The 21,319-nt window shown below is 31.8% G+C and overlaps 1 protein-coding gene across 1 annotated transcript in view; it reads left to right on the forward strand.

The window, feature by feature from the left end:
• The window catches only part of LOC139529977 (importin-7-like), a 44,752-nt gene that overhangs the window by 9,081 nt on the left and 14,352 nt on the right, over positions 1 to 21,319 (forward strand). The window contains exons 9-19 of the mRNA XM_071325979.1: positions 3,194 to 3,296; positions 3,837 to 3,882; positions 4,342 to 4,441; positions 4,880 to 5,073; positions 5,749 to 5,838; positions 6,636 to 6,801; positions 7,671 to 7,712; positions 8,457 to 8,575; positions 9,591 to 9,713; positions 11,451 to 11,517; positions 17,232 to 17,357. Coding sequence (XP_071182080.1) covers positions 3,194 to 3,296; positions 3,837 to 3,882; positions 4,342 to 4,441; positions 4,880 to 5,073; positions 5,749 to 5,838; positions 6,636 to 6,801; positions 7,671 to 7,712; positions 8,457 to 8,575; positions 9,591 to 9,713; positions 11,451 to 11,517; positions 17,232 to 17,357 — 1,176 coding nt within the window. The remainder of the gene's footprint in view (positions 1 to 3,193; positions 3,297 to 3,836; positions 3,883 to 4,341; positions 4,442 to 4,879; positions 5,074 to 5,748; positions 5,839 to 6,635; positions 6,802 to 7,670; positions 7,713 to 8,456; positions 8,576 to 9,590; positions 9,714 to 11,450; positions 11,518 to 17,231; positions 17,358 to 21,319) is intronic.

The following is a 21,319-nucleotide window of genomic DNA, read 5'->3' on the forward strand; positions in this document are numbered from 1 at the left end:
TAATTCTTTATATTTAAACCAGAAACTCACAATGTCATATTTGTTGACCTAACTATTATATAATTTCTGACAAGCGGACATCTTTGTACAGTTTAGTTGTCAAAGATGTGGGTATATTGTCAGATACATGAACCACCTCTGTAGTTCAACCATTGTAAATTATTATAATGTAGAAGTACAGTTGTGACAACCATAAACTTTTCAAACACTTTTGTCATTAAAAAACATTTTTATGATAGACTTACATAATTTGCAACTATTTGGTATTGTTAGGAAAAACTTTTTTTTGTTTTGTAAAGAAGGCATGATTTCAGTGGTATTAAAGAGATTAAAAGAATTTAACAATCTCATTTGTATAGTCACTTGTACATGCATAACTATATAACGTATCTATTTTCCATTCAGTATAATGTGAATAACCTTTATTGTTAAAAGTTTGTTTTTTAAACAGAAATCTTTTTTATTGATTTGGGGTTGTATATTGGTAGGTAGACTTCCAAAGTGCTGATCAACTTTGTTCCTGCAAATAAATTAATAAACCATTATTTTAAACTTATTATCAAATTTTGATATGCTGTTTCTGGTGACAAAATGGAGGACAAGATTGATGTGAGCCATTTTGCACTTGGGGTTTCAGAAGTTTTGGTCTTTCATTGCATTGAAGATGCCACTTTTAAATGTAATAAATGTTGTTATTTGACAGGGTCTTGTAGACATTCAAATGATATCTAGTGGCTCAGCATTTTAAACTTCTGACAAGCGGACATCTTTGTACAGTTTAGTTGTCAAAGATGTGGGTATATTGTCAGATACATGAACCACCTCTGTAGTTCAACCATTGTAAATTATTATAATGTAGAAGTACAGTTGTGACAACCATATTCTTTTCAAACACTTGAAATAAAACTTATCTTTGTAGGGAATATATAACTTTTGTGGTGTAAAGGAATGAAAATTTTATATATGTGTAAATTTATATAGTATCTCTTTTCCATTCAGTATAAAACAAATAACCTTGACTTAATATTTTATGGGTTTATAAAATTTGTTATTTGAACAGTGCTTTGTTGATTTTCAAATGAGCAACCTCTAATATAGTGGCATGGGGTTTCTGACAAGCGGACATCTTTGTACGGTTCAATTGTCAAAGATGTGGGTATATTGTCAGATACATGAACCACCTCTGTAGTTCAACCATTGTAAATTATTATAATGTAGAAGTACAGTTGTGACAACTTCCAAACTTTTCAAACACTTGCGTTCTTGTCTGTAAAAAAGAAAGAAAAAAATATGATTTCAGCATAATTTGAAACATTTCGTAGTCATTGAAAATAAATATTTTATCTTTATATTGCATGCATGATTTCATTGGTTTTGACTGTTAGCCTTGAACACCATATCAAATCATATCAAAATTGAATAGAACTGGTTTATGGTCAAGTAATTGCACAGCAACAACTAGAACGAGCCCTCTAACCTTCCACCATCTGATGAACCTGAATAAATAAACAGATTTTTGTTATCAAATTTGATGTGGTGTTCAAGGCTTTCATTAAAAGGGCATACTGTTTTCTCTCCCTTCTGCCTTGTTCAGTGGAATTTTTGTAATGTTTGTATACAAATAATGGAACAATTGATAGAAAACAGCTCCCTACTTTGAGCACTAGTGACATTTGGTGATATTTTTTTTAAGGGTCTTGTGAGAAAGATCTTGTGTAGTGGCTCAGCATTTTAAATTTCTGACAAGCGGACATCTTTGTACAGTTTAGTTGTCAAAGATGTGGGTATATTGTCAGATACATGAACCACCTCTGTAGTTCAACCATTGTAAATTATTATAATGTAGAATTACAGTTGTGACACACATAAACTTTTCAAACACTTTTGTCATTAAAGAACATTTTTATGATAGACTTGCATAATTTGCAACTATTTGGTATTGTTGGGGGAATTTTTTTTTTGTATTGAAGGCATGATTTAAGTGGTATTAAAGAGATTAAAAGAATTAAACAGTCTCATTTGTATAGTCACTTGTATATAAAATTGAGAATGGAAATGAGGAATGTGCCAAAGAGACAACAACCCGACCATAGAAAAAAACACAACAGCAGAAGGTCACCAACAGGTCTTCAATGTAGCGAGAAATTCCCGCACCCGGAGGCGTCCAACTATATAACGTATCTATTTTCCATTCAGTATAATGTGAATAACCTTAATTGTTAAAAGTTTGTTTTTTTAAACAGAAATATTTTTTATTGATTTGGGGTTTTATATCGGTAGGTAAACTTCCAAAGTGCTGATCAACTTCGTTCCTGCAAATAAATTAATAAACCATTATTTTAAACTTATTATCAAATTTTGATATGCTGTTTCTGGTGACAAAATGGAGGACAAGGTTGATGTGAGCGATTTTGCACTTGGGGTTTCAGAAGTTTTGGTCTTTCATTGCATTGAAGATGCCACTTTTAAATGTAATAAATGTTGTTATTTGACAGGGTCTTGTAGACATTCAAATGATATCTAGTGGCTCAGCATTTTAAATTTCTGACAAGCGGACATCTTTGTACAGTTTAGTTGTCAAAGATGTGGGTATATTGTCAGATACATGAACCACCTCTGTAGTTCGACCATTGTAAATTATTATAATGTAGAAGTACAGTTGTGACAACCATATTCTTTTCAAACACTTGAAATAAAACTTATTATCTTTGTATGGAATATATAATTTTTGTGGTTTAAAGGAATGAAAATTTTGTATATGTATAAATTCATATAGTATCTCTTTTCCATTCAAAGCAAATAACCTTGACTTAATATTTTATGAGTTTATCAAAGTTTATTTGTACAGTGCTTTGTTGATTTTAAAATGTGCAACCTCTAATATAGTGGCATGGGATTTCTGACAAGCGGACATCTTTGTACAGTTTAGTTGTCAAAGATGTGGGTATATTGTCAGATACATGAACCACCTCTGTAGTTCGACCATTGTAAATTATTATAATGTAGAATTACAGTTGTGACAACCCATTAACCTCTTCAAACACAGGATTTCAGGTCAATACAAAAAATCCTGTATTTGTTTTAGTAATGAGTCTGATTTATATGTTCATGTTAAGTTTTTGCAACCTCATTTTCAAAAAATTTATTATGATCTTCAAGTGTATTTAAATATTTTTTATATTTCTTATTGCAGGTGGCATAATTGCAGTTTTATTTAAAGTATTGGACCAGTACAGGCAAAAAATATATGTAGCACCGAGAGTAATGCAACAAGTTCTAAATTATCTAAACCAAGGGTAAATATAACTAAGTAAAGATTGATGATAAATAATTGCCAAAGACTTTCAAATTATGTCTTTAACATGTTGGATACACAAGTAGGGAGTTGGTTTGAAATGCTATTATTGTTTATATAGCGAAAGTAAAGAATGAACCATTTAGATATTTATGTCAAAGGTCAAGGTCTTTTATATCTGACCCTACACAATACATCCATATTTCACTTTGTCATTCTACAGATAAATTGTTAAAAACAATAAAAAATGAGAAACATAGTTTTACCTATTGTACATGTACAAGATTCTAATACTGAGCATGAAAAAAAACAACATTATGAAGAAGCGTAAAACTAAAAAAAGGATAAATATCTATAACTTTTACATAATTCTGTCATAGACCAGTAGTTATTAATACCAGACATTTGAAATGTTAGTTTTGTTTTAGGAAAAAAATGTTCTTTTCCTATGTAAAATGATACCTGTTTACAAATTAATTTCATAACCTTCATTTTCATACAAAATTTTATAGATCTAATGATTCTCTCTTATTATTTTCAGAGTCAGCCATGCATTTTCGTGGAAATACATGAAGCCTCATTTCCAGGTATGTCTATACGTCACATTTTCGTTTCAACATTCCACTAACTTAAGTCTGCCTCGTGTACATTTATTAAACTCATACACAATGCAAAGAACCAAAACTTGGTAGACAGAGTTTCAATTTGGACAGTAAGTCATTTAATGTTCTACACGCTTTTTATAACTTTGAAAATTGCATATTTTTCGTTTCTGCGCTTTTCTTATCGAAATTATATGAAACTTGTACACAACTAGAAGTGTTTGGGCATAGTTCAATTTGGGATGTAAATTATTTACGATTCCAGAGTTATGTCCGTTTTTGACTTGGAAATTGCAAAGCTTGAGTGGGAACATTCATGTCTACAGACAGATTCTGCTCATTGTGTATTGCGACATTGATTTATTGTAAAAATGTATATTTTCAGACTTTAATATAAGAAGTTTTATTTCCTCTGATATATAATATAAATTTTAATATTTTCAGACTTTAATACAAGAAGTTTTATTCCCTTTGATGTGTCACAGTGATGAAGATGATGAGTTATGGAATACAGATCCTCAGGAATACATCAGAGTTAAATATGGTAGGAGAATCATAGCTTGAACTTAATTGCTAAAGACCAAAGTAATTCATGCTTGACAGGTTGCTTTGTCCAAAGTTCTTTTAGTTACATTGTAAAACAAGGGGGTAGAGGTTGGAATGGGTGTTAAACTTTTAATTCATAGAAAAATGCTGATTCTCCCAATAAAGAATCCTTTCCAGGGTCCTATCATTAATTTTCTAGTTCCAACAAGTGTAAATCTTAAATCAATCCAAAAATAAAAGAGCTAAACCAATACTGTTTATGTAGTCAAGTCTTCACAAGTTCCTTTTCTACAAAGGCTACTGCTAGTATTCATTTGGTTAACATTCATAGAGATTAAAACCAAAATACACTCTTTCATCATAATAGTATATTTAGAATATATTTGTCCTCACCAAACAAATGTTTCCTCCAGTAATGTGTTTTATTTATTTCCAGATGTGTTTGAAGATTTCCTGTCACCCGTGATAGCTGCACAAACATTATTTTATTCAGCGGCATCAAAACGAAAAGAAGTCTTGCAAAAAGCCATGGGATTTTCTATGCAAGTTATAAATGAACCAAATGTTAACCCAAGGCAAAAAGATGGAGCATTGCACATGATTGGAGCAGTTGCTGAAGTTTTATTGAAGGTTTGTTGTATAATCAAATGTAAAGAAATTTTCAGAATAACACTAACCTAATTTGTAAACTATGCTTCATATAAAATAATTATAAGAAAAGGTAAACATCCCAATATAAAGATGAGAACATATGTAGCCAATAAGTCAATTCTCCAGCAGAGAACTAGTGTTGTAGAAGGTAAGCAACTATAGACCACTAAGTCTTCAAACCTAATTTTAAATAACAATATAAACAATAAGTTTGTTTAACACCATGAAACTATATGATTTGGTTTTATATTAAAGAAATGTAACCTAAGTTTGAATGTAATGGCCTGTAGTAGAACTTGAACACTATTTTGACTTATGACCTAACTTTAAGAAGTGATTTTCACTGTGTTTTGAAAACTTGATATTCTCTGTTATTGTATATTCAATTCAATTTTGATATGTGATATATTAATTTAAGGGAACATAAATTGATGCATTAACAAATACCATTTTGCATTGTGAAAATTTTGCTTTGTCATGTGACTTTAGTGAAAAATCAGCAATGCTAAATCAACTTATGGGAATCCAAGGTGTCCGTCACTGATGTCCAGTGGATGCCATTTTGGCCCAAATACATTGTTCTTTAATATAAGTCGGTAGCTATTGAAACTGGTTAGTGGGTACACTTCTGAAATGTTTGTTATGTCCTTACAGAGAAAGATTTACAAAGATCAGGCAGAAATGATGTTAGTAAACCATGTCTACCCAGAATTCACCAATGAAAGTGGATTTTTACGAGCCAGGGTAAGTAATGAACAAAATATATGTTTTTCAAATTTGATTACAGCTTCTATGCAATGTTGAAAACTGACATTTTAATTTAGTTAACTATATGGTTGTTTATTTGTTTGTCCAAAAGATATAAAAAGATGTGGTACAAGTGCCAATGATACAACTCTCCAATCAAGTCACAATTTTGTAAAAGATAACCATTACAGGTCGAAGTACGGTCCTAGCCACAGAGCCTTGGCTCACACTGAACAGCAAGCTATAAAGGACCCAAAAATTACTAGTGTTAAACCATTCAAAAGTGAAAACCAACTATTTAAAATAGAACGAGAAACAGTTATGAACCACATCAACCAATGACAAGCATGATTTGCAATTTCTTAAGTTTATTTCAACAGATCTTTTTTTTTTAAAAACATTTTCTCTTATTATTTTTATTTAGAATTTACTTTTTATTGTTTATATTGAAGGCAACATAAATTATATATGTTTGCATTGTGAAAATTTTGCTTAGTCGTGTGACTTAAGTGAAAAATCAGCGATGCTAAATAAACTTATGGGAATCCAAGGTGTCCGTCACTGATTCCAGTGGATGCCATTTTGGCCCAAATACAGTGTAATACAGTATAAACACAATCTGCCGTTTGTTGTTGACAATTTTGATGATATAAATTATTTGTTCATATTTAATGTTATTTGATTTGCCAAAAAAAGAAAAATCTAATCTTTTATGGCAGTTTTAACAAAATTCAATATATACTGTTATGTAACAGATTTTATGTTGTATAATTAAATTTATATTTTATTTGCAGGCTTGTTGGGTTTTGAAACATTTTTGTGAGTTGAAATTTAAAAATGAGAACAATTTGCGACAAGCATTAGAATTGACGCGGAATGCTTTATGTAGTGATAAAGATTTACCAGTACGGGTAGAAGCAGCTATAGCTTTACAGATGTTAATTACAGAACAAGAAAAAGGTATGGGTACTTTCTGTTATAACATAGAAGGTTAGATGATATGAGTTACTCTCAAGTGTTGGACCTTTTGGTTATGTCTGATATTTCTGGCAAAATCCATCATGTTGACCCAGGTCTGTTCTGTTAAACTATGGGATTGCATGTAAGTTTCTGATTGAAATAATCACTTTTGAGGTAACCGTCAGGATCCCATACAACACTTAAAAGTTGTCAAGTCGGGTGGCTAATCAAAACATGCTTATATCATATGAATTATGAAGAGTAGTAAATGTAAGGTTAAATGTGTCTTAAATGATAGTTCTTACTAGACAGGTTTTCTTGTAGTACTAAATACTACATGGTCAGCATAAAAAATAAATTATTATCTATTTTCATTTGATATGATAAAAAAACTTATTTAGATAGCATACAGCGTTCATTAATATTCTTATGATGCTAATATTAATCTAATGTTGATTTACTTTTAACTCTATTTTAAATTAATGAACGAGAATTGAAAGAGAACTTTGAATAAGAAAATGTACATTTTATATTGAACAAAATATGCAGATGATAGAAGGTACTTAAAATTGTTAAGTTATCAAGTTCCATTCCTTAAACAGTATACTGCACTATCCTTATTTTCCTCTATGAATTTATATGTTTATAGGGAAAAGGATGGTGCTAAATAGATATCTGGGAATCCAAGGTGTCCGTCACTGCTCTGCCAGTGGATGCCATTTTGGCCCAGGGACAATTGCACTAGTTGCACAACTTGCATGATTAAGAGAAAGTAAAAAATCAGAAACATACATGTAGTTATAAAGATAAAACAAGACTAACAAGGATGAATAAAGAATGTTTATTTTATTTTTATCTTTTCTTTTCAGCCAAACAGTTCATACAACCACATATAAAACCTATAATTTTAGGTAAGTTTAAAATTTATTTAAAAGTTACGTGTCTTCCAATTGGTTCTCAATGTTGCAGACTTGTTATTGACAGTAATTTAATTTTCTCCAATAGTCTAGAAAGATCTTTTTTCTAGCTGTTTTCTATACAAAAACAAAAAACCCATCTATTATGCGTTAAGAATTTCAGAGTATCCTTCAAAACTGCAAGTATTTCATCAATTGAAAATTTAAATATTTAAATGTGGCGATTACTGCTTTAATTGGGAGAACTATGCACATACAATTACCATTCATGTAAACTTGTGTCTATGTGAAAATTGTGTATGCTAATATAAAACTCTGGGAATCCAAGGTGCCCGTCACTGTTATACCAGTGGATGCCATTTTGGCCCAGGGACAAATGCTTTAATTTGTGCTTCTCTTTTTGTGGATAAAACTGACACCTGTAAACTCCTTTGTGTTATCTAAACAATTTAGCATCAATATAATGTCACTTTGCATTATCATAAAACTTTGTTCATGCAGTTTTGACAGTCATTTGTATTGTTATAATGTGCAGTACCACTACGTTTGATCATGTCATATCTGGTACATCAGTTGTGAATTTGATTTATTTTGCAGCATTTAACTGGCATTTGAGGAAAACGATACCTTTAATGTTAAGCTCTCAGTGTTTGACTTGCCATGCCGTATAAATTTTATTATACATTGTATTCATTTTATTAGGTTGAAATAAAATAATTTACAATTGATGTATTTCAGAATTGTTAAATGTGATAAGAGAAACCGAAAGTGATGATTTAACAACTGTGATGCAGAGATTAGTGTGTACATATGTAGAGGAAGTGTCAACTTTAGCTGTAGAAATGATGACACATCTGGTAGGTAGAACAGCAATCAATTCCTTCTTGCATAGTTAGATGGTATTCAGCATTCTAAGTCTTTTAGTGATGGGGGGAAATACATGTTTGTAGGACTGAAAAATTAGACTGTTGTCAGATTTAGATTTTCTGTTTAATCCATTTGTTTTGCCTGTAAATACAGATTAGGGCTATTCCAGAAAAAAATGTATGGGGGGTTGGAAGGCAGTTTTTGTCAGCACCCGCCACCCAGACAATTGTAATTGAGAATTATAGTGTGAAAAGTGGCTCTGATACCTATCACCCATGTATTATTAATACAATGTGCCTTCCAACCCCCCCCCCCCCCCCCCCTTTATACATCTTTTTCTGGAATAGCCCTTATAAAAAAATGGAAAATTAAAATTTTGACAAGAAAGGGTTTGCCAAAAAAAAAAAAATCCACCTTGCATTTTTAATTTCTATTCTGAATTTGCAATAATTATCACATATTTTGTTTATTGGGAAAATATATAAAAATAAAATTTATGAATGCCAGTTGAAAATGCTCTTGAAAACAAAGAAGTGCAAATATTAGATTAGACAAGGTCTGTAGATGATTATAAAGATAACTTAAAAAAATAAACTGCACTATCCTTATTTTTCTATATGAATTATATGTTTATAAAGAAAAGGATTGTGCTAAATAAATACCTGGGAATCCAAGGTGTCCGTCACTGCTCTGCCAGTGGATGCCATTTTGGCCCAGGAACATTTACAGTGGTTATCAGAACTTGTCATATTATAAAAAAAAAATCAAATGTAAAATTGTCAGAATGTTCATTAAATGGTTGGTTCCAGGTCATATTTGAACTTTATTCCTTTGTTGTTACAGTCCACTTCTGAATTAATTCAAAAGGCCTTTTCTGTATGAGTTCAGTGGGTTAAATGGTTTAAATAAATGTCATCTATAAAATGTCTTAGAATTGTAATGATATACCAGAGATGTTTTTAATAACTTGAATTTGTTGAATGATAGTGATTTTGTTTGTTGCAGGCTTCAACCTTTGCCTCAGTGATTGATGGTGATATCTCAGAATCAGAAGAGAAATCTATTACAGCTTTAGGTTTACTCAATACCATGGAAACCATATTAACTGTCATGGAAGATCAAAAAGAGGTATATTTCTTTTTAAAAAAAACCAAACATTTCTGTTAAAAGATGTTATTTTGTATAGTTGATATTTAGAAGGTATGGTATGATTGCCAATTAGACAACTCTCCATTCGAGACCAAATGACAGAAGTAAGCAACTATAGGTTAACATACAATATTCAGATGCGGGTACAACAATTATCACATAAAAGAGTAAGACAATGCCTTGAAATGCTTCACAGAATCTTTATTACCTATAACTGTGGACCTCCTTTCTTATTTTTAAGTTAATTAGAGCCCCGCCAAAGGCGGGTCGCCCTATAGTGATCAGTCTGTCCGTCCGTCCGTCCATAACACTTTGTGTCCGCTCCATATCTAGAGAAACATTATGATTTCATACTTTATACTTTACATGTTTATTAACCACCACCAGAGGGCGTGTAATGATGTATGTACAACTTCCTAGGTCAAAGGTCAAGGTAAAAAAACTTTGGTTTCAGTTGACAACCCTGTGTCCTGTGGTGAAGATCGTGTTCGCTCTATATCTTGAGAACCGTTATGATTTCAAAGTTTATACTTGACATGTATATGAACCAACACCAGAGGGTGTGTCATAATTTATGAACGACTGCCTAGGGCAAAGTTCAAGGTCAAAAACTTTGGTTTCAGTTGACAACCCCATGTCGTATGGTAAAGATTGTGTCCGCTCTATATCTTGAGAACCGTTATCATTTTAAAGTTTATACCTGAAATGTATATAAACCAATATCAGAGGGTATGTCATAATTTATGTACAACTTCCTAGGTCAAAGGTCAAGGTCAAAAACTTTGGTTTCAGTTGACAACCCCATGTCCTATGGTAAAGATTGTGTCCGCTCTATATCTTGAGAACCGTTATCATTTCAAAGTTTATACTTGACAAGTATATAAACCAACACCAAAGTGTGTGTCATAAATTATGTGCAACTTCCTAGGTCAAAGGTCAAGGTCAAAAACTTTGGTTTCAGTTGACAACCCCATGTCCTATGGTAAAGATCGTGTCCGCTCTATATCTTGAGAACCATTATCATTTCAAAGTTTATACTTGACATGTTTATAAACCAACACCAAAGGGTGTGTCATAATTTATTTACAACTTCCTAGGTCAAAGGTCAAGGTCAAAAACTTTGATTTCAGTTGACAAACCCATGTCCTATGGTAAAGATACAATTTTTTAATGCACATTATTCACAGCGGGGCCCACAGAGATGGCTCCCATCTCAATGATATCTAGTTATATGTAGTGATAAGCATAAAAACATTGACTTAGTAAGCCTTTCTTTTAGTCTAAAAATCAAGGCTTACAAAGACGACCCTTACATCACTTCCACGTCATAATAAGATGTATCAAAATCTTCAGAATCTTTTGAATTACACAGTTTATAAGATCCTGAAACTGAATTCAGAGTATGATTGCACTTTAAACGTTCTTTATGACATCAAATGTCTTGGAAGAGCTACGATGCCAGTGCTATAATAATGTTGATATTTAGAGGTGTTGCTATTCTTCTATGATAGTGATATCCAGCTATATCACACATTAAGATTTAATTACTAATTGTTTAAGTAATTTTAAAAAATAGAATGTAATTGTCCAAAGTACATAAGTTATGTTGTTAGCAAGTTATTGATTCTTGCCTTTATCAGATTTACAGAATAGTAAAATTGGCTAAAAGAAGAATTATTAGACTAAAATATATGTATTAAATTTTTGCTATTGTAGATTATGTTGCAGTTAGAGGGCATCGTTTTAAATGTGATAGGTGTTATTATGCAAAAGGAAATTATGGGTAGGTACCTTTAACTATAGACGTACAATTTCTTATATGTACTAAATTGTGGGTTGTTCTAGATGTACTACAATATAAGTTGTAAAAGGAACTCTCTGAGAAATGCTGATAATACCTTACCTTACAGAAGTTGTTGTAAATACTAATTCATTGCAGTCGCTACATAAACTTTTGGACTTGCAAGTAGGAAAATTGTACTATCCTAAACTTTCTTAAGAATCATATGGCTTGTTTAGACTCTTTCAGGAAAAGTTGGCTGGTCTGGTATGTAGGGCTTGTGGTTCGTTCATGAAGACTGCCATTGTTGTGTATGTTTGTACATCTGTTAAGATAAAATTCTCAGTCTTTTTAGTTCAGTCGCAAGTACTTAAATTGGACAGGATAAGATAACTCTTTCATCACTTCAGTGTGATGTTGAGATGTACAAAAATATGACAACCATTGGAATTACATAGGATTTATTAGTATCTGAAACTAAATTTATAGTATGATTGCATCATGAACGTTCATTACGACATCAAATGTCTTAAAAGAGCTACGATGCTGGTGCTACAATAATGTTGATATTTAGAGGTGTGACTATTCTGCTATGATAGTGATATCCAGCTATATCACACATAAAAATAAATTGCTAATTGTTTACCTGTAGACTGATGGTTACTGTATAATTTTTTTTTTATCTGCAGTTGTTGTAAATGTTCTTTTTTTGGATTTTTCATAAGACCTACTTTACCAAACAAAACAGAGAAAGCATATTGTTTTCGCAAATCCCCCTAAACTACTGTCAGAAAACATTTCATTGAGACTTGACAGAATACCTGGCAAAACCAAAAGCAGATATTTAGTTTACAAATCCACCCCTATACCACTAAATGGATTTCGTTGAAACTTTTTACTTTACTTGTAAAACATATTGCAATTGTGCACCTTATTTTTCACTTGAGGATTTTGTTTATAGTTTTCTTGACAAGAAATTATTTTTTTAGGTCTCTTAGCCTAAACTTAAGCTTTTAACTAGATGAATGAGAAGACAGCATTCAACAAGATGACATTTAGTTTTGATACTTTGATACTTTTGTATATATCAGTTTTTATAAGATTATGAAACTAAATTGGAAGTATGATTGCACTTTAAACGTTCTTTATGACATCAAATGTCTTGGAAGAGCTACGATGCGAGTGGTATAATAATGTTGATATTTAGAGGTGTTACTATTCTGCTATGATAGTGATATCCAGCTATATCACACAAATAGAACAAATTGCTTATTGTTAACCTGTAACTGCAAGGTTGCTGTATATCATCTTTATCTGTATTTGTTGTAGAAGTTGCATGCTAGATTTCTCATTGGACATACTTGACCAAACAAAACAGAGTAGGCATACTGTTTCCACAAATCCCCCTAACTGCTGTGAGAATACATTTTATGAAACTTTACCGAAAACCTGGCCAAACCAAAAGTAGATATTTAGTGTCCAAATCCACCCCTATACCACTTAACGGATTTCATTGAAAATTTTTACTTTACCTGTGAAAGCAATTGTGTACCTTATTTTTCATCTGAGGAATTTTTTCATAGTTTTCTTGACAAGAAATTATTTTTTTAGCTCTCTTAACCTAAACTTAAGCTTTTAACTAGATGAATGAGAAGACAGCATTAAACAAGATGACATTTAGTTGTGATACTTTCAGACTTTTGTATATAACAGAGTTTATAAGATTATGAAACTAAATTGGAAGTATGATTGCACTTTAAACGTTCTTTATGACATCAAATGTCTTGTAAGAGCTACGATGCGAGTGGTATAATAATGTTGATATTTAGAGGTGTTGCTATTCTGCTATGATAGTGATATCCAGCTATATCACACAAATAGAACAAATTGCTGATTGTTTACCTGTAACTGCAAGGCTACTGTATATCATCTTTATCTGCATTTGTTGTAGAAGTTGCATGCTAGATTTCTCATTGGACATACTTGACCAAACAAAACAGACTAGGCATACTGTTTCCACAAATCCCCCTAACTGCTGTGAGAATACATTTTTAACCGGATTTTTGTGACAAAAATGTCGGTTATTGATTTGGGAATGTACGGCGGTCGGGCGGGCGGTCGGTCGGTCGGGCGGGCGGGAATCAAATGTTGTCCGTGCATTAACTCATGAACCGTTCAACCAAAGCTTTTAAAATTTTAATATGTTGTTACTGACAACTAAATGAAGGTCAAGTTCAATAATGGCGATTTTGACTTTTACCGTTCAGGAGTAATGGTTCTTGAAAGATTGAAAAATGGAGTTTCCAGTCGTGTCCCTGCATTTACGCATGAACTGTTCTTCCTAAGCTTTCCAAATTTTAATATGTTGTTACTGATGACAAAATGGAGATCAAGTCCAATAATGGCGATTTTGACTTTTACCGTTCAGGAGTTATGGTTCTTGAAAGATTGAAAAATGGAGTTTCCAGTCGTGTCCGTGCATTTACGCATGAACTGTTCTACCTAAGCTTCCCAAATTTTAATATGTTGTTACTGATGACAAAATGGAGGTCAAGTTTAATAATGACGATTTTGACTTTTACCGTTCAGGAGTTATGGTTCTTGAAAGATTGAAAAATGGTGTTTCCAGTCGTGTTTGTGCATTTACGCATGAACTGTTTTACCAAAGCTTCCCAAATTTTAATATGTTGTTACTGATGACAAAATAGAGGTCAAGTTCAATAATGACGATTTTGACTTTTACCGTTCAGGAGTTATGGTTCTTGAAAGATTGAAAAATGGTGTTTCCAGTCGTGTCCGTGCATTTTCTCATGAACCATTCAACCAAAGCTTTTGAAATTTTTATATGTTGTTACTGATGGCAAATTAGAGGTCAAGTTCAATAATGACGATTTTGACTTTTACCGTTCAGGAGTTATGGTTCTTGAAAGATTGTGAAATGGCGTTTCCATTCACGTTGTTGCATTTACTCATGAACCATTCAATCTAAGCTTTTCAAGTTTTAAGATGTTGATACTGATGACAAAATGGAGGTCAAATTTGATATTGACGATTTTCACTTTCACCATTCATCAGTAATGGTTCTTGTGATATTGCCAGGACACAAATAAATATTAATAAATCCGGTTTGCTGTCGTTGTGACAGCCTCTTGTATGAAACTTTACCGAAAACCTGGCCAAACCAAAAGTAGATATTTAGTGTCCAAATCCACCCCTATACCACTTAACGGATTTCATTGAAAATTTTTACTTTACCTGTGAAAGCAATTGTGTACCTTATTTTTCATCTGAGGAATTTTTTCATAGTTTTCTAGACAAGAAATTATTTTTTTTAGCTCTCTTAACCTAAACTTAAGCTTTTAACTAGATGAATGAGAAGACAGCATTAAACAAGATGACATTTAGTTGTGATACTTTCAGACTTTTGTATATAACAGAGTTTATAAGATTATGAAACTAAATTGGGAGTATGATTGCACTTTAAACGTTCTTTATGACAATAAATGTTTTTGAAGAGCTACGATGCAAGTGGTAGAATAATGTTGATATTTAGAGGTGTTACTATTTTGCTATGATAGTGATATCCAGCTATATCACACATACAAAATAAATTGCTCTTCATTTACCTGTATACTGCAAGGTAACTATATCATTTGTCTCCCTTCCTGCAGAAGCCAAATGAATGATTTACAGGAATCCCCCTAAGCAACTGGATGGATTTCATTTCAACATTCTTCACTGAATCTTATATTTTTTGCAATTTTGCAATACTTATTTCATTTTTCATTTGAATTATATTTGGATGTTTGCATTTAAAAACAACCCCAGGGTCTCTATGAGCCAATTTTTAAGTCTTAAGTTTGGGTATACTATGGATTTATTTATTTCCATGGGTACATTTACCAATAGTCTTGGCTTGAGGAAACTTTCATTAGTGTGGATATTTGATTTTATAGTTTGGCTTTAGTCTGCATATACTTCTATAGAACATTTATCATTCTTCAAGGATTCAAATTAATGGTTTCCCTGTACCCACAAAATCTACCAAAAATTGTATTTAGGCCTATTCCAGAAAAAAATGTTTTGGGGGGTGGAAGGTGGAAGGCAGTTTTTGTCAGCACCCGCCACCCAGACAATTGCATACCTGCCAACTGTCACTATTTGTGGGGGATTTCTCCCATAAAATCTCACAAATGGTAAATTTGAAATAGAAATTTTGTCCACAATTTTAAACAAAACAGTTAATTTTACAAAGGCTATAGGCTTTAAAAAGTATGAAGAAGCCAAAAATCAACATTAAGATACATTTGAAGGTTTTGTTAGGACTGAGATAGCCATCTTGCACATAAAACCCCCATGGGCATTTTGAAAAGTTGGCAGGTATGCAATTGTAATTGAGAATTATAGTGTGAAAAGTTGCTCTGATACCCATCACCCATGTATTATTAATATAATGTGCCTTCCAACCCCCCATACATTTTTGTCTGGAATAGCCCTCAACGAATAATAATGAATCTACTGTACATAAGAATGTTGAAGTATATGAATTTGATAGGATTACACCTGATGACTCGTACATCAATTTCATGTCATGTTAAGATGTATCAAGATCGTAAGTTTTTGGATTACAGAGTTAAAAGGTTCTGAAACTAGATGCAGTATAATTGCACTTTAAACGTTCTTTACGACAATAAATGTTTTTGAAGAGCTACGATGCGAGTGCTAGAATAATGTTGATATTTAGAGGTGTTACTATTCTGCTATGATAGTGATATCCAGCTATATCACACAAATAGAACACATTACTTATTGTTAACCTGTAAACTGCAAGGTTACTGTATATCATATGTTTCCATACCTGCTGAAGCCATATGGGGGTAATAGTTTTTTTTTTTGTGCCTTTGTTGTTTAGCATCTATTGTCTTGCAGTGGAATTTTTCCACTGAATTTAACTTTATTGAAAGTTTTGAAGCAGAATCTGTATTATACTGGGCAATTGTAGTCTTTCTTGGTCTTTTTACATCTATAAAATGGATTGCACAGAAAAACATGGTATCTGTGAGTCTATATTGGATGTACAGTATAAGTATTTTAATTTAATAAGATTACATCTGATAACTCCTGCTTCATGTGAAGTTAAGTTTAACAGCAATATTTAAGATAGAGTGGAGTTACACAAGGTTTTATATCATATTCTGAAACTAAATTCAGAGTATGACTGCACTTTAAACGTTCTTTATGACAATAAATGTCTTGGAAGAGCTACGATGCGAGTGCTAGAATAATGTTGATATTTAGAGGTGTTGCTATTCTGCTATGATAGTGATATCCAGCTATATCACACAAATGAATTAAATAATGTATTGTTAACCTGTTAATTGCAAGGTTTCTGTTTCATATAATTTTGTCTCCTTATCTGTAGAAGCCAAATGTGGAACATATGTTTGGCTTTTCTGCTTAAAAGTAGACTTCACATTAAAATAATACAGCCACAGGATCAATGCCTGTATGTGCATTGGTTCTTAACACTAAATCATAAACAATTTATGAGTAAATATGTTTGTATTACAGTGGGAGAAGTAAAGAATAAATAAAAAGTTCAGAATACACATTGCAACACATTGTAACCATGTGCTATGCACATTTATTTATAGATTTCTATGAGATGTTATCCTTGGTGTACAGTTTATTGTAACTTAAGTGTTATCTATTTATAGATTTCTATGAAGAGATGTTATCCTTGGTGTACAGTTTAACCAGTGGCCATGTATCGGTACATTTATGGCAAGTGTTCCAGATGTTACACACTATGTTCCAGAAAGATGGCATTGATTATTTTACAGGTTTGTATAGTTTTCCGGGATAATGGAATGACTTTGATATTATATAATATAAGAAAATATTATTAAAAGAAGATGTGGCAGTATTGTCAATGAGACAACTAACTATTCATCCAAAACCAAAGAAAACAATGTATAATCAACTACAGTTTACTAACAACCTTCAACAATGAACAAAACCCAAACTAAAGCTATAAAAAAACTCTTAATGGCGAAATGAGAAAAAATTGAAAAGAATAAAATTTGATAATTATTAATAACTACAATTAAAAAAACCCAGGAAATATACCAAAAACAAAAAAAATAAATAAAATAAATTGGATGTTGCAATTTACCTGAAACAAGAATAATATGCTTTAAACGTGAAAACACATGCAATCTAAATTAAAACAAGTTGCATGAAAATTAAGAAATAATTCATGGGGGCTTGAATAAATCGTGATTTTACCACGGGTTGGCCCTTTATGACAAATATTTTACCCTGAGCTATTTGTCATAAAGGGCCAACCCGTGGTAAAATCAAGATATATTCAAGCCCCCATGAATTATTTCGATTCTAATGGGACAAATACGGCAATTGTTTTGGATTGAAGACCTCTAGGTGAAGGCATTATTTGCCATTCCCATAAATAAACGCACTATTAAATTGACGTTAAAGAACGGAGCAAACTGAATAAATGTCATGCTTTAAACTATTTACCAAAACATTTTTAGATAGCTTTGGATGAATCTAAATGATAATTGTACTTAAATGCCTAATTTGTATACAAAAATGGCTTATATAACACATTTTCGCATCATTTGCTGACGTTTCCTTGTTGTGATGAATTTCGGTTTCACAAGCGTGTATTTTCCAGTAAAATGCCTATATTCTGACGTCGGGTAGCTCATTCATGAAAAAGCATATGATGTGGGAGTAAGATCGGAACAGCCCAAACAATATATATTCATATTTTACCACGGGTGTGTACTCAAGTGTTTGAAGGAGTCATGTTAGAATAACCCTTTACCTTGATAATAAATTTATGGACTTACTTTGATTGTCTGTATAACTTCTCTTATAATCAGTACAAGGCAGTTAATTAGATCTGAATTCTACTTTGTATTAGAATTCCTATCAGAATATGAAAAACTAATTGTTTAATTGTCAGGGACTGATTTAAAGTGTAAATTTCTTAGAGGGATTTTTTCACTGCTTTATATGCCTCAAATTCTAAGAAAACTCTTCAGTGTTCTCCCCAGGCCGTTTTAGCGTCGCGGTACCGCGACGCTATATTTTTCACCGTGATGCTATAATAATTCCCGCGACGCTATAATTATTCCCGCGACGCTATAATTATTTTGAAGATGCTATTTTACTTGTCCTCAATTTTGAACTTTCATCTATTATCGATTATGATCATAAAAGTTATATGACCTTTAATTGTAATCCCTTTAAGTCGGACACTTAAGGCAATTAAGAGATTAAATAGCTAGGTGTTAATTGCCCTCAGGGTGATAACTGTAAAAGTGTTTGGATGCGAATATCCCAAGCTGACACTTGTGACATGACTAATACCACGTGTCTGCAATCACCAATATCGACATGGAAAAATGCAATCACAAAACAATTCGAAATCAACGTTTTGTATTACGAAATTTCAGAGATTGAAACGATTTTTATTTTTTTTAAAAAGGTCGTTTATTTGTGCAACTCTCCAAAAATTACTTTCTCTTCCGGTAATACGAGAGCGAGAATTTTGGTTTAGAGCTAAAATAAGTTTAATACTTCTTTAAAAAGTTATCATAATTGGCTTAAGTTTATGTTTAATCCATTTAATGCATTAAAAGCGTCCTATTCATTCACAATCTCTTGTCAAACAATGTTTATTCTCGGACTCATTTTCGTAAATTTTACTATGGCCGCCATTGCACATTTTTGTGTAAACTACGGATCGGAACCGGACCAGATATGACAAAAATCCGCATTTTCACGACAATGACAACAGATGGACAGTAGACAGAAAAATTAAACCAAGAGAGAAAACTACGCATTAACAGACTATTTGTTAGATAACTTTGTTAAAAATACATATGATTTTGATGTAAAGAAAAGAAACAACTGGGACTAATTCATTGAGTGGAGTGGCATGAAACAATGAATTTCATAAACATGATAAAAAAAAGTTTTTAAATTGATTTTTTTTTTGCTTCTTTTGCTACTTTATCTTTACTTAAAATAATATAAAAAGTAGTTAATTTTGTGTACTAGATAATTTATTTTTGTATAAATACAGGTTGCACTGTAATGAACCATTCATTCATTTGACTTATTGTTGGGTAACTGAAACCACATATTTATTTTTATTTGGCACAAGAGGAAAAAAATAATTCTGTAACTATAAATGAATAAAGAAGACATAAACTGAAACAACTGTTTTTGTGGTTATAGTTTAATTGTATTCTCAGTTATGAATTGAACAATATAAACTAAAACATATAAAGGAAATAGAGCATCAACGCGACGCGACAAACGACATTAAAAAAAATACAGTTATTTTTTTTAACGCAAAATGTGATGCTATCCAAAATTTCTGGGGAGAACACTGTAAGAGGCAATAGTTATCAAAGGTACCAACCAGGCTTATAATACCAGTCTAGTGATGAATATGCATTTTATATTATGTAACTATGATTATACTGTTAGACACTCTAATTTTTTTCTGAAGACTGGATTAAAGTTTAGAATGAATATTCTTTAAACTAAATGTTCATTAAGACATACGCCTTCAATAACCTTTGCATTGTGTTCTAAATTTGAGTGTTTTTTATTGCCAAAAATATAAAATGTTTAATTTTGAACCAAGGAAGTTTTACTTTCAGTGCAGTTATCTTTCTTGTCAAAACTTCTTTGATAATTACAGGGGAATTTGTTGAGTGTGAAGCCAAAGGTGATATCTTTGGTTAGCTTGCTTGTTAGCTGAACCATGAAGTCATTGTTAGGTCAGGTAAACTACCCTCCTATCGCAGCCTAGTCCAACAAACAGATAGTTTGATTATTTGCTGGACTAGTCTACTCTTAAAGGAGGGTAGTTTACCTGACCTAATAATGTCTTCAGGGTTCAGCTAACAAGCAAGCAAGCTAACCAAAGATATTACCTTTAGCGTCACACTCAATGAAATTCGCTGTAATTCTTTTTAAATAGACCATTGATCATGAATAATATGAAAATTTGACATCTAAAACTAATAATTATCTCCCTTTAATTGCATGTTTTAGAAGATGTTAAGGAAATTGCAGTCGGAGACAATAGAAGAATTATTTAACATCTCAAATGATATGAATGTAATTTGTTTTTGTAGAAGATATATAAATTAATTAAAACATTTCTAAAAAAGTGAAGAAGAGATTGTTAATAGATAACTTTGCTATTGTTTTATTCTTGTTTCATTTGTCCGCAGTCAATATGGTTTACATTATCAAAATTCTATGTTGCAAAATCTTGAAGATATATTTGACTGCCTTAGTGAGTTATGTAACTCATGGGCATAGACATTTTAAGTGTGTGACCTAAGTGATTGGGATAATGTGGCCTCATCTCTAGATCAATTCTGACTACACAGGTCATTTCCATCAGACTTACATGAGGCCCTTTGAAAACTGAATGTTAATACCCCTATAAATTTTAAGTGTAAAATGGCATGTAGGGAAAAAAAATTGTTATTTTTTGCAAAAATTTTAACAAGACGCATGCAATTTCTCTCTTCACAGAACACGGAACCATTGAAAAGTTCTTGAAAAAATATGTTTTTGAATTAGATATACATTATGATATATTAAGCTATTTAAAACTAAGAATAACATTTCAAGAAAACTTATTATACTTGTATCTTGATATAAACTATTTAAAGACTTTAAGAATGTTAAATGAAACTTTTTTTTAAAAGAAATAAGACAAATTAAATCTCGTATCTTAAAAGAGAAT

Source organism: Mytilus edulis, chromosome 7 (genome assembly GCF_963676685.1).
Source record: "Mytilus edulis chromosome 7, xbMytEdul2.2, whole genome shotgun sequence".
NCBI classification, from domain to species: Eukaryota; Metazoa; Mollusca; class Bivalvia; order Mytilida; family Mytilidae; genus Mytilus; species Mytilus edulis.